A 15,434-nucleotide genomic window follows, 5' to 3' on the forward strand; every position below is an offset into this window, starting at 1 on the left:
TTGCATTCCAAACCTGATAAGATGTCTAGACATAAGCACATGCGAATTGGTCGGCCATCTTATCTGCAACATTTGTACTTATTTTTATTTAAACAGGCATATTCTCTCGGTTTACCCCCTATAATATATATATAAAAGATATACATCAGCAAAGCCGTGACATTTTACTTATCCTTTAATGTCCTTTTTTAGGTCTTGCGCGTATTTAAATGCTTCTTCTGGATCAGTAAAGAAACGCTCCGTCATTATATGTGACCTTCAGTTTGGCAGGATATTTACCATATCTTAGGTTTGGAATTCCTTTAAGAATCAGCCGGGTCTTTGTAAAGAGGGCACGTTTCTTCGCCACTTCTGCTGGATAGTCTCTGAAGAATCTTACAGTTTCTCCTTCGAACATCAGATTTTTTCCGAATGGTATTTTCTTCATAATGTCTTTAAGAACTGCTATGTCATGAAGTTTCAGGATAATCTGTCTTGGTGGGGCTCCTGCCCTCGAGTATGCTCTCTGAACACTGTGTGCAACATCTACTTTCGGTTTTTCAGACAGCTTGAATACTTGTTGAAGTAGGTTGGCAGTGAAATCCCGAGGGTTTTTTCCAGTTTCCTTCCCTTCTTTCACTCCAACTATCCTTAGGTTCTGCCTTCTGGACCGAGCTTTAAGATCGAGGCATTTGTAGGTCATTCTGGCCAGTTGCCCAGAAACACGGTCTAGACCTTCTTTCATTCTCTACATCGCTTCAGACATATCCTTAGTCACAGTTTCCAGATCTTAAACAGCGTTGTTTTGTTCTGTAGAAGTAGTCAGAACGGATTCCAGCTTTTTATTGCTATCTTCTTCGAACTGTTGAATTTCTTCTCTTAGATCGGTATCTACTTCTTCAATACGGTCCTGTAGAATACCAATTTTATCGACAATATCCTTATTCCCGACATCCAATCGTGTTTCTAACTTTCCCAGCTGAGACGACAGCAGGAAAATCTCTTTATGCAACATATCAGCAAAGTCCTTTGTTACAGCTTCTTTTAGAGATTGTTCTTGTTCTTTTACATTTGCTTCCATATCAGCAATAAATCTTAGTCCTTCAGTTTCTTCTTCTTCAGATCCTTCTGGAGTTGTTTGAGGTGTTTTCTCCAACTCTTGAGCGAGCCGGAGTCTAGTTAAAGATCTTGTCAGGGGTCGTTTTGGTAAATACCGTTTTGCCATTTAAAAGTGCCGGTATCCCCGTTAGTTTGCGGCGATTTCGGATGACGTCGCTTACGCGACGTCAGGCATCCCCGGTGAATGTTTTTGAATCGGTCTCGTTTCCTTTTACTGGCGTTTTAGCGCTTTTAGTGCTTTTTTCGGGAGCGGAGCTAAAGCAGCGCCTCTTACTGCTCCATGGTGCCACCTGAAGACAGTATTAATTGTATTAATTGTTTGGGGGTTTTAAAGCTATATAGGAGCCTTAAATATGCTGTCAATTTTAAATATGAAAACATATTTTGTTCCTTACAGAGGCAAATTTGCAGTCGTTAAAAAATGCACTGAAAAAGCTACAGGAAAGGACTATGCTGCCAAATTTATGAGAAAAAGGAGGAAGGGTCAAGACTGCCGAATGGAAATTATTCATGAGATTGCTGTATTAGAATTGGCCAAATCCAATCCTTGGGTCATCAACCTGTATGAGGTGTATGAGACAGCGTCAGAAATGATTTTGATTTTGGAATAGTAAGTACATATTTTAATTCTTCCCCCTGTTCTTTAAATGTTAGTAATGTTAAGGGGCTTAGGTAAGTCACTGATCATGTGTAGAAAATGAGTAATGAGTTCATTAAAAATGTGAAACCTGTCTGATCAATGATGTGAGACCTAAATATATATTGTAATTTTAATTTTACTTGGGATATTAGAGTTATTTTTCCGCAAAAAAAAAAAATTGTGTTTAAACGGATACGTGCCATTAGTGGACAGTGAAATATTCCATTAGCCTTTGCATTGAATCCTTTTAACCTCTATCGAGAAGATATGTAAAAAAACGTACCCTATTGTTCAATAACATGCTGTCTTTTGCACTGTTCTTCTATGAGATGCCATAGTCTTGGTATTGATGCAACACAAAGATGACAGAAACCATAATTGTTTGCAGTAGTTAGTTCTCTATTTTGGGTGGTGAATTATGTAACATTATTTGGAGTGTTGCGTGCAATTATGGTTGCCCCATTACAGGAAGGATTTAGAAGGTTGGAATGGGTGCAGAGGAGTTTACCAGATGATGCCAGGATTAGAGACTATTGGCGACAGGAAGAGATTGGACAAACTTGGATTGGGTTTTTTTTCTTGAATGCTGGAGGTCGTGATAGAAAAATATAATTTTGAGACTGGCATAAATAGGGTAAACAGTCAACCGTTTTTAAGGATAGTTAATTCAAATACTAGAGGGATTAGTTTTAAGGTAAGAAGAAAGGTTTAAAGGAAATGTGTGGGCAAGTTATTTTGCGTTCACATGCATTGCCGAGAGTTGGGGCTGAGACGGATGGAATAGTAACACTTAAGAGACATTTGGATAGGCATATGGATATGGAGGGATGTGGGTTATGTGCAGGCAGGTAAGAGTTGGTCATGGCATAATGTTTGACATAGATGTTGTGGGAAGACATTTCCTATGCTGCACTGATCTATGTTCTACTGAAGAAGGATCTTGACCCGAAACGTCACCCATTCCTTCTCTCTAGATGTTACATGTCCAGCCTTTTGTGTCTATCTTCTATATTCTACACCAATTCCACTTCAGCAAAAGAAGTTGAGGAACAGGCTTCATGCTGCTATGCAAATTGATTGTTATGCCTTTATCTGCCACCAGTGTGATTACTATAATCAGCAATGTGTAATATTGGGTTACGCCCTTTAGATAAAAATTGCAATCATCAGCTGATGTAAGGTTACAGACTTTGTTCTTGCTACCTCTGCCTTTCGAAGTGTGGGGGGGGAAAAAGCCTTTCTATTTCAACATGTAACGGTGGAGGCAATACAAATGGATGGCTCAATGGTACGGCTGTTCGCACTGTGCTCTCGTAGCCCCAGGGGCCCAGGTTTAATTTTAAACTCTGCTACTGTATGCGTGGAACTTGGATGTTCTCGCAGTGACCATTTGGGTTTCCTGTGGCAACTTTAGTTTCCTTGACTGATAGCTGAGTTAGCCAAGAGCAAGCATGGACATCATAGGCTAAACTTCTCCTATGTTGTAATAAGTAAGTAAATATATTCACACGGACCAGCAGCAATGGTTTGCTGTTGCTTTTTTCATATGGGGATAGAGGAAAGAAATGGCCACCATATCTCCCTTTCTTTATACGTTTAATCATCAGATAAATAGTCCAGAAAATTGGTAACTTCTCAGCTACATCTATGTACAATAAAACTCTAGTAATCCAATAAATTGGAAATCCTGATGGTTAGGCACATGGCTTACTGGGCCTGTTACTGTGCTCCATCTAAACTAACAGGTTCAATGGAAAACTTGCACCACTGTATAACATCTTTTTAAAAACAGAAGTAAAATTGAAAATCTGTGGGAACCCAATTTCCATAGAATCTGCTAAACTGGGACCACCAGGCAGGAATTTAAAAACACTAAGTATTTAAACGAATGTATATGTCACCATGGAACGGGAGACTGGACCAAGTGCTGTTAAAAGGGATTAGAATAATGGACTTGCTTTTGTGTTGTGAGTCATGGCTCAGTAATAGTTTTCACCCCCACCCCATGACTATTGTATTACACCTGTTGGGTACACCTCTATTTTTCTAATTTATCATAGAATTAATATCACAATCATTACTTGGTGGCTAATCAATAGCTCCCATCGGTTTTTTTTCTGCCCCTTCAAACTGACATTTAATTCCACGTCATGATCTGCCTAACCAAGATAATTTCTCATGACTGTACTGATGTTAATCCTTTAATGCTGTTCCGCCTCCTTTCCCTTTATTTCTGTCCTTCCTAAATGTCAGATACACTTGAACATTTATCTCCCAGCTTCGGTCACTCTACAGCCACTTTTAGAATGGCAATTAAATCTTACCCAATTATTTCTATTTGTGCCATTAACACATTTACATTAGCAACAATGTTGTGTGCATGTGGATATACGATCTGTAGTATAGTCCTTTTTAACCCTTTTTTCCTTGGATTCCATTTGCCACTTTCCTTTCTTCTGCCTATATATTTTGCAACCCTCCTCGGCTTCTCTCCCTGTGGACTATTCCTTTCGGGTTCCATTCCCTAGGATTGGAGCTACTCGTCTGAACGACCTACAACCCCGAGGAGGACATTAATCCCATTCATGCCAAGACGTAAATCATTTGATTTTGTATGTGCCCATGTCATAATTGTCCCAGAAATGCATTAATCTAAATCCCAAACTCCGGCAGCATATCCCCAGGCACTGTAATGGACAATAGGTGAAGGAGGAGGCCATTCGGCCCTTGAAGCCAGCACCGCCATATAATGTGATCATGGCTGATCATCTACATTCAGTACCCCAGTTTCCCCTGACTCCGCTATCTTTAAGAGCTCTATCTAACTCTCTTTTGAAAGCATCCAGAGAATTGGCTTCCATTGCCTTCTGAGACGGAGAATTCCACAGATTCACAACTCTCTGGGTAAAAAGATTTTCCTCATCTCTGTTCTAAATGGCCTAGCCCTTATTCTTAAACTGTAGCCCCTGGTTCTGGATTCCCCCAACATCGGGAACTTGTTTCCTGCCTCTAGCGTGTCCAATCCCTTAATATTATGTTTCAATAAGATCCCCTCTCATCCTTCTAAATTCCAGAGTATACAAGCCCAGCTGATCCATTCTATCAACATAATTCCCGCCATCCCGGGAATTAACCTCGTGAACCTACGCTGCACTCCCTCAATAGCAAGGATGTCCTTCCTCAAATTTGGAGACCAAAACTGCACACAATACTCCAGGTGTGGTCTCACTAGGGCCCTGTACAACTCCAGAAAGACCTCTTCGCTCCTATACTCAACTCCTCTTATTATGAAGGGCCATTAGCTTTCTTCACTGCCAATTGCACCTGCATGCTTACTTTCAGTGAGTGATGAACAAGGACCCCCAGATCTCTTTGTACTTCCCCTTTTCCCAACTTGACACCATTCAGATAATAACCTGCCTTCTTGTTTTTGCCACCAAAGTGGATAACCTCACATTTATCCACATTAAACTGCACCTGCCATGCATCCGCACACTCACCTAACCTGTCCAACTCGCCCTGAATCCTCATAGCATCCTCCACATATTTGTGTGCTTTATTCTTTTATTCTGTACTGGGGAGCACTGGATGTAATCCAGAGCATCAGCTTTTTGATCTTTTTTCCAGTCACCTAAAATCTGTGTGAAATCACTCGTCCCCTTTTGTGCCTCCAGAGACCAGCATTTCTTCCAGGTGAGGGACACACCTCCTCTAACTGCAACAATTGCATTCCGTGCTCCTGATGTGGCCTCAATTACATTGACAAGACCAAGCGTAGACTATGCAACATTTGCAACCAATCTACCAAGGATGCTGGATCATAGAAACACCGCCATTCAATATGATCATAGCTGATCATCCAACTCAGTATCCTGTACCTGCCTTCTCTCCATACCCCCTGATCCCTTTAGCCACAAGGGCCACATCTAACTCCCTCTTAAATATAGCCAATGAACTGGCTTCAACTACCTTCTGTGGCAGAGAATTCCAGAGATTCACCACTCTCTGTGTGAAAAATGTTTTCCTCATCTCGGTCCTAAACGATTCCCCCTTATCCTTAAACTGTGACCCCTTGTTCTGGACTTCGCCAACATCGGGGACAATCTTCCTGCATCTAGCCTGTCCAACCCCTTAAGAATTTTGTAAGTTTCTATAAGATCCCCCCTCAATCTTCTAAATTCTAGCGAGTACAAACCGAGTCTATCCAGTCTTTCTTCATATGAAAATCCTGACATCCCAGGAATCAGTCTGGATACTAACCATTTTAACTCCCTTTCACATTGCCCGAGTGAGTCCACATGCAAATGGGAACAGCATCCTGCTTTCCATTTGGGTAGTTTACAAATCATTGGTATGAACATTGAATTGAACATTAAGGGCCCTTAACACCATTTATGTACAGGACTTTTGTGGTCCAAGTCCATAGACCCATGAAAGTAGCAACGTGAGTAAATAAAAATACTTGGTGTATGGTATGTTTGCTGCACCCGCTGAGTTTCTCCAGCATTTTTGTGTAACTTTGGTGTATGGCATGTTTGGCACCTGGATGTGGTGTCGAAGGACGAGAAGCCGAAGCAAAGAAGTGGAAGCCAAATAACCGAACGGAACCGAGGCCGAAAAGCCAACTAATCGATATTGCGGGACGCCCAAAAGCCAACTAACCCAAAGGGTGGGACGCCCAAAAGCAAATTCACCAAAAGGCCGCCATGCTGAAGCGCCAACTCACCAAAAGGCCGCTCTGCCGAAAACTGAAATACGGGGACATGACGCTCGCGGGGGGGGGGGCGGGACTTATCAGCGATCTGGTCCAGACACCCGCGTCCATCACATCACTGGCCGGTGGAGACGGAGGGTGGGGGTCATTTTCCCACACAAGCCATAGGTGATTGGGCACTCTGAACCCGAGCACCAAGTTGTAAGCGGCCGAAGGGCGCATCCCCCAGGACAGCTCCTACTCTCCCACTGCCACGGCCGCCCTCCACCTCGTCTCCCCCGTGTGGCCGCACTGTGACGGGCTGTGTGTCGGCAGTGGCGGGTGGAGCAGAGGTGTGGGACAGGCTGATCCCTCCGGACACCCAGAGTCACTTACCACGATGCACCGCCATCCCCCCCCGCCCCCCACATCAGGATGATTTCAAAAACACGACCCAAAACCCACACACGGGGTGATTTACCCCCGACACCCACCACACCATGACATTGGAAGCCATAGAAGATCGCTTTTAAAACATGGAGGATGGGGGGGGGAGGGGGGACGATGACGACAAATTCTCTGGTGGGCCGATGACAAGTGTGCATGACAACGGACAATTTCATCTCCTTTTTTCCCCCCCAACCCCCCCCCCCCCCGCACACACACGCACACGCACACGCACACGTGACGTAAATAAAAACGCAGAAAGCAAGTTGTATTTAATGATTACACACAGTAATCTCCAGTCTTTCTTTAGGTCTGAAGTATGGTATGGGGGGGGGGTGGAGAGAAGTGGGAGGAGATAAAAGGAAATTTGTGTGTCCCCCCCCATGTTTTAAAAGCGATTTACTATGGCTGCCAATGCCCCAAGCCATCTGTCCCCGTGGCCAGGGTGGGGTGTCGGGGGTGAATAACCCTGGTGAGAGGGTTGGGGTCCGATGGCGGTGCATTGTGGTCAGTGACTTTGGGTGGGCGGAGGGATCAGCCTGTCCCACACCTCTGCTCCACCCGCCGCTGCCGACACACAGTGCGGCTGCATGGGGGAGACGAGGCGGAGGGCGGCCGTGACAGTGGGAGAGTAGGGGCTGTCCCGAGGGATGCGCTCCTACGGCCGCTTACAACTTGGTGCTCGGGTTCAGAGTGCCCAGTCACCTATGGCTTGTGTGGGAAAATGACCCCCACCCTCCCGTCTCCACCGGCAAGTGATGTGATGGATGCGGGGATCTGGACCAATCGCTGACAAGTCGAATCTAAATCTAATTGGAAATGAATTGGAGAAATGCTCAACAATACAAATTGGACACAAATTTTGATATGAGGTGCCAGTATATTTGGCCATGTCAACAAGTTTCAAATAATGACGCTTTGTTGTAATTAATGCCACACGTGCGTAGAAACAATAGCTGTATATTTTTGATATTTGGCAATAATACTAATACTATAGAAAAGGAATATATGGTGTTCATAAGGTCATAAGGAATAGGAGTAGAATTAGGCCATTCGGCCCAGCGAGTCTACTCTGCCATCCAATCATGGCTGATCTATCTCCCTCCTAACCCCATTTTCCTGCTTTCTCCCCATAACCTCTGACATCTGTACTATCTCAGCCATAAAAATATCCACTGACTTGGCCTCTACAGCCTGCTGTGGCAAAGAATTCCACTGATTCACCACTCTCAGACTAAAGACATTTCCCCTCATCTCCTTCCAAAAAGAACGTTCTTTAATTCTGAGGCAATGACTTCTAGTTCTAGACTCTCCCACTAATGGGCACATCCACTCTATCCAAGCCTTTCATTGTTCTGTATATTTCAATGAGATTACCTCATTCTTCTAAACTCCGGCGAGTACAGACAGGGTCAGTGCTGACAAACATTCATCATAGGCTAACCTACTCATTCCTGGGATAATTCTTGTAAAGCTCCGCTGGACCCTTTGGAGAGCCAGCACATCCGTCCTCCGATATGGTGCCCATAATTCTGAACCTTCTGAAATTTGTAGTCGTCAGGGTAGTACTCTGCATATCGCCAACTTGGACAATTTAACATTTTATCAAGCCAATTAAACAAGCAAATTCACCTACAAACCTGTACGTCTTTGGAGTGTGGGAGGAAACCAAAGTTCTCGGAGAAAACCCACGCAGATCACGGGGAGAACGTACAAACTCCATACAGACAGCACCCTCAGTCGTGATTGAACCCGGGTCTCTGACGCTGCATTTTGCTGTAAGGCAGCAACTCTACCGCTGTGCCACCGTGGCTGCCCTTTGCTCACAATATTCCAAATGCGGCCTTACCAGAGCCTTGTAGAGCCTCAGCATTACATCCCTGTTTTTGTGTAGAAGCCCTCTTAAAATGTGAGGATTGAGTTTGCTTTCTTTACTACCAATTCAACTCGCTGATTAACTTTTTGGGAATCCTGCACCAGCATTCCCAAGTCGTTTTGCATCTCTGGTTTCAGAATAGTCTACACATTTATTCCTACTACCAAAATGCATGACTCCACACTTTGCCACACTATATTCCATCTGCCGCTCCTCTGCCCACTCTCCAAACCTGTCCAAGTCCTTCTACAGAGTCCCTGCTTTCTTTACACTACCTGCCCCTCCACCTAATTTTGCATAATCCGCAAACTTTGTCACAAAACCTTCAATCCCCTCGTCCAAATCATTAATATCAATCAATCAATCAACCTTTATTATTATCTTGCAAGCAACAGTTGTACAGTGCAAAATAAAAAGACGTTTTCCAGGGAATAGCGGAGCATCGCACATGAAATTTAAAACGTTTCACACATAATAACACTAAAAACAATCCAGTCCCTGATTGAACAGTATAAATAAATAGTTAAAAGCAGGTAAAACTCAACGTTAAAATACAATAGACCAATCATAAAAATGTCCGGGGGAGCTGATTTGAGTGGCCAGTGCCAGTTATTAAAGTGGCCAGTGCCAGTTATTAAAGTGTCCGTGCCAGCTGCAGAATCAAGTGACTGTGAGTACAGAGTGACTGTTTAGCAGCCTCACAGCCTGTGGTAGGAAGCTGTTTAGCAGTCTTGTAGTCCGGGCTTTGATGCTTCGATATCTCTTGCCTGATGGCAGGAGATCCAGGTGTATGTGGAGGGGGTGCAGTTTGTCCTTAGCAATTCTCTGAGCTTATACAACATGAAGAGTAGCGGCCCCAGCACTGACCTTCGCTGTGTTGCCTAATAAGTTTGCAGAGAATGGTGGGAAAAAAGGACATCTCTGTCATTTAAAGATTTTATTAGTACCCTATTAGGAAAGGATCTTTGGTCAGAATAACTGGAACTATAAATGGGATTGGGTGGAGATCTGAAGTGAGACGTCATGGCAAACAATGTTGGGGAAAAATCTAGGCCCCCAAATAACAACTGTCTCTTTGGCCGTAGGGTAAATGAAGAAATAATAGGGGCAAGTTACAAAGGTAGCACCTTAATCCTGGGCAAGTGTACTTTTATGGCTTGACCAAATGCATTGAGCAGAAGTTTGCAAGATGACTTGATGAAATCCATTCAAGATAGTTTCACAGACCAAGCAGCGACAAGTCAATTTTAGCTCTTGTGATGTGACGGGATTAATTTATAATCTGAAAGTTTATTTTGAGTTACTGTGATCATAATGTTAAATACTGCAGATGCAGGAAATCTGAACATAACTGCAGGAGGGGGAAAGATTTAACGTTTCAGGTCATTGACCATTCATTGGATGAGAAATCGTTGACCTGAAGTGCATTAAGTGCTTTTGTTCCATAGATTTCTTAACCTGAATGGTGACAATAACATTAAATAAGTGCTGGTTAAGCAGCAACTTCATGCAGGGAGCTTATTTGGAACTGGAAACTAATTTCCTGCTTGGAGAATATGGAACCAATGTGCAAAAGTCCACTTTAACTTGAAGCTTTTTTTCCCATAACTACCCAATCACTTGTATCCAGCCAAATTTGGACGATGATCATAATTTGAATATAGCATGCCAAAAAAGAAAAACCTTAACTTGATTGTGCGTTTAAAAAAAAAAAGGTGACTGTTTAAGCAAACCATTGCTGAAACATTGAACATAATTTATTTGAGGAATTATCCTCAGTTTTGTCCAATTGTTTCCTATATAAAGGTGATCCATTTATTTTTTTAAAGTCAAGTCTATTCGTCACATACACATGCGAGATGTGCATTGAAATGAAAAGTGGCAATGCTCGCGGATTGTGCAAAACTGCGAAACAGAATGGACCAGAATCACATATTCACACATTACATATTTGTGGGAGGCAAAAAAAGAAAAAACAGCTATTTTAAAAAGACACAACAATAAATTGGTACAGTAAAGTTAGTCCCTGGTGAGATAGTAGTTTACAGTCCTAATGGCCTCGGGGAAGAAACTCCTTCTCATCCTCTCCGTTTTCATAGCATGGCAACGGAGGCGCTTGCCTGACCGTAGCAGCTGGAACAGTCTGTTGCTGGGGTGGAAGGGGTCTCCCATGATCTTGTTGGCTCTGGAGTTGCACCTTCTGATGTGTAGTTCCTGCAGTGGGGCAAGTGTAGTTCCCATAGTGCGTTCGGCCGAACCCCAATTCCAGCAGCTTCTCAGCAAGTCTGGTGGGGCCTATCGTGTTGAAGGCTGAACTGAAGTCTATGAATAGCATCCTCACATAGCCCCCCCCCTTCTGGCTGTCAAGATGAGAGAGAGCGGTGTGCAGAACCTGGGAGACTGCATCGTCCGTGGTTCTACCCATGTTAGTTCTCCCAAAATGCCACACCTCGCATCTCTCTGTATTAAATTCCAACAACCATTTCTCAGTAAACCTACCCAACCGATCAAGATCCTGCTGCAACTTTTGACAACCATCTTCACTATTTACAATGCCACTTACTTTAGTGTAATTTGTAAACTTGCTCACCATGCCATGTACGTTCTCATCCAAATCATTGATAAAGATGATAAACAGCTATGGGCCCAGCACCGAACCCTGGAGCACACCACTAATCATGGGCTTCCAGTCTGAGAAACAATCTTCCATCATCACACTGTGCTTTCTTCCATGAAGCCAATTTTCTATCCATTCAGCTATCTCTCCTTGAATCCCTTCCAGAGCAGCCTACCACACAGAAACTTGTTGAATCCATGTATACAATGTCTACAGCTCTGCCTTCATTGACCTTTTTGGTCACATCTTCAAAAAAAAAACTCAGATTTGCGAGCCAGGACTTCCCAAGTACAAAACCATGTTGACTATTCCTAATCAGCCCTTGTTCTTCGAAATGCATGTATGTGTTCCAGCCCTCAGAATACTCTCTAGTAACGTTCTATTCTTTTGTAACCGGTGTGCAATACCATCATTGTTGTCTCCATAATATCCTCCACATTCATTGGAAGAATAAACATCAATGTTGCCCTCTCAACATCCCTGATATTGAGGCCTGAGTACTTGCAGTCCATGATATGGGGAAAGTTATGTTTTGTGGTCCAAAAATCCAAATAAACGGAGCAAAAAAAGCACTCTGTTGTGGTTCCCATTCAATAGCATCTGCTCTGTCACATGACATCAGTGCCAAGTGTGTAACAGCTAAATGGCATGTCACGACAACATTGTTTCAAATTGTGATAATAAACATGGATAGCCATGTCATTCCCAAAGTGTGCACATTATTCCGAGCTCTCTTATGGGAGGAGATTACCCCAAGGTGGATTGGGAAAAATAGATCTGAAGACATTCTCCAAATTTACTTGATAATGTGCAATGCCATCACTAATTCTGAGGAGCCTTTGGTCCATAACTGCTCAAAACGGAGCAGGAGCATTTCAGTTGGTATTGAGAACCTTGGTCATGCGTTGAGAGCGCAGGGAAACCATACATAGGTGACAGAAGGTGTGCACCACTGCACAAACTATTCATCTATGTGGCCTGACATCCACCAGTGAAAGAGTGCAGTTTCCACATCGGACTCGGTAGCTACCTCAGAATCCTCAAAACTGCACTGGTACAGGTCGCTCTGTGCTGAGGGACTGCCTAAGGAAAAAAAAAACAATGTATAGAATGATTACTCTTTGTCGTGACTAGTGCAGGTTTTGCACTGGGAGGTGGGGGGGCTTCATAAATATATCCAAAAGCTTCGAAAATATTTCCAGTTTAAGCCACTGAGTGTACTCGACTAATGATAGATTTTATAGAGGACAGCAGAGCCATGTAGTTTAATGCCTGCTTCGAGATCAAAAGTAGCAATACATCTGGCACAAACTTGGCCTCATTGCTCACTCGTTTCCTGCTGTGAATTCATTTATGTCATTGTGCTTTCAGTTGCACGTGACAGTCCTTGTTAATGGCCCGAAGCAGCTTTGCGTAAAGGGGGCCCTTCAGTTACCAGGGGCTCACTGTTTTGTTAGGGCAGGATGCTATTCATAGCAAACTTTCACTTGAGTGCAAATTGTTTTCATAAGGGGAAGTTGGATTTTATTTTTCCACAGTGAGTTTGTAAGGGCAACTTTTGTATAAAGAGTTCAATTCTTGATCCATGCCAAAATGAGCAAACCTTCTTTGTTTTGGAATCTGTGTAGATTATTCTAAAAGTCTGGACAATGAAACCCTTAGAAGTAAATCTCAATAGGTTTGTGTATTCTTTTTTGCTATGGATTATGGTTCGCATTTAAGTGTTCTGTAAATTTAATGAAAGCAAATAAAGATACATGATAAAATGGAGTATGATTTAGTGAAAATGGGAAACTTTAATATTTGATCCAGTATTATGAAACTACAAGCTTACTAGTTTTAGAACTCATTTGATACACTATTCCCAGAACACATGCTTAATTAGCCCAAAGTAAAAAAAAAATTTTTTAATTTAAAATCTGTTCATACATTCTGCAAAATCATTCATTGGTTAATAGCATTCCTTGTTCTAGTGGTAATGGGGATAACCTCAGCTGGATAGAAGGAATTTAAATTGACTTTTAAGTTGTTCGTCAGGTGCTTTATATTCCAATCCACCACCTTTATAAAACTACTTGGTTTAGTTTCAGTTTTTGTTTATTGTCACGTGTAACTCAGCACAAGGAAAAGCCTTTGTTGCGTGCTGTGCTAACCAGACAGCAGAAAGACAATACATGATTACAATCAAGCCATTCACAGTGTACAGATACATAAGCGAATAACGTTTAGTGTCAGGTAAAACCAGTAAAGTCCGATTAAAGATAGTCCGAGGGTCCCCAGTGAGGTAGATAGTAGTTCGGGACTGCTCTCTAGTTGCGGTGGGATAGTTCAGTTGCCTGCTTCGGGTGTTGGGAGTCGGAGAATCGACAGATCTGAGGGGAGATGAAGAAGATCATAGTTAAAGTAAGAAATGTTGCTGCAGGAGCAGAGAATTAAGTTGGAGTGGAGTAATCTGTGATTGCAGATCTGCTTCTGTGACTAGCACACACATAGTCGCCAGGGTTGCACGACATCTTGTTCTACCAATCATCAGTGTCTTTCATATATTTTACTTTGGTTGTATTGTTATCTGAATCTATATCAACTTCTATGTGCTTTCTTTGGTTGAACTGCAGACATTTTTTGCACTAGAATCATGGTTATCAATTTAGAGCATTAATTTATGTGTTTACAGGCCTGTTAAGCTGCTGCAAGTAAGAATTTCAATGTTCCGTTATCAGTGCATAAGACAATTAAACACTTGACTCTTAGTGTTTGTCATAAAGAATGGAATTTAATGTGCATGAGAGTAATTACAGCAGAAGTTCAACAAACTAATGTGGAAGAATGAATCATTTGCTCTTTGGACTTTTAGATTTTAGTGATACATCGTGGAAATGTACCCTTTGGCCCACCATGTCCATGCCAACCAGCGATCCATTGTATACCTGCACTATCCTATACTACAATTTGCAGAAGCCAATTAACTTACAAACCTGACTGTCCCGGAAGACCCATTGTCTCTGCCTGTTCGTGCCCTACCGAACTCATTTCCAAATACCTTGACTCCATCCTATCACCCTTGGTTAAATCCCTCCCTACCTATGTTCAAGACACCTCAGACACTCTCCGTCGTCTCCGCGCATTCAATTCTCTAGGCCCTCACCCCCTCATCTTCACCATGGACGTCCAATCACTCTACACCTCCATCCCCCACCACGATGGTCTCATAGCCCTCCGGTTCTTCCTCGACCAGAGAAGCAACCTATACCCAGCCACTGACACTCTCCTCCGCCTAGCGGAGCTGGTCCTTACCCTCAATAACTTCACGTTCGACTCCTCCCATTTCCTCCAAATACAAGGCGTAGCTATGGGCACACGCATGGGCCCCAGCTATGCCTGCCTATTTGTAGGTTACGTCGAGCAATCCTTGTTCAATACATACCAGGGCCCCATCCCCGACCTCTACCTCCGCTACATCGACGCCTGCTTTGGTGCCACCTCCTGCACCCGCACACAACTGACTGACTTCATCCACTTCACCACTAACTTCCATCCGGCACTCAAATACACCTGGACCATTTCCGACACTTCCCTACCATTCCTTGACCTCACTATCTCCATTGGAGGTGATAGTTTTCTGACCGACATACACTATAAACCCACTGACTCCCATGGCTATCTGGACTACACTTCTTCCCACCCTGCTTCCTGTAAGGACTCCATCCCCTACTCCCAATTCCTCCGTCTACGCCGCATCTGCTCCACGGATGAGGCGTTCCACACCAGGACATCTGAAATGTCCTCATTATTCAGGGAACGGGGGTTCCCCTCCTCCACCATAAATGAGGCTCGCACCAGGGTCTCTTCCATACCCCGCAACACTGCTCTCTCTCCCCATCCCCCCCACTCGCAACAAGGGCTGAGTCCCCCTAGTCCTCGCCTTTCACCCCACCAGCCGTCACATACAAAAAGTAATCCTCCGTCAGTTTCGCCACCTCCAACGTGACCCCACCACTCGCCACATCTTCCCATCTCCCCCCATATCTGCCTTCCGCAAAGACCGCTCCCTCCATAACTCCCT

General features: G+C 43.5%; 1 protein-coding gene across 2 annotated transcripts in view; it reads left to right on the forward strand.

Annotated features, from left to right (window-relative positions):
- stk17a (serine/threonine kinase 17a) overlaps positions 1-15,434 on the forward strand; it is a 93,338-nt gene that overhangs the window by 46,905 nt on the left and 30,999 nt on the right. For both annotated transcript variants that reach the window (XM_055656782.1, XM_055656791.1), the window contains exon 2: positions 1,496-1,708. In XM_055656782.1, coding sequence (XP_055512757.1) covers positions 1,496-1,708 — 213 coding nt within the window. The remainder of the gene's footprint in view (positions 1-1,495; positions 1,709-15,434) is intronic.

Source organism: Leucoraja erinacea, chromosome 2 (genome assembly GCF_028641065.1).
Source record: "Leucoraja erinacea ecotype New England chromosome 2, Leri_hhj_1, whole genome shotgun sequence".
Classification (NCBI taxonomy): Eukaryota; Metazoa; Chordata; class Chondrichthyes; order Rajiformes; family Rajidae; genus Leucoraja; species Leucoraja erinaceus.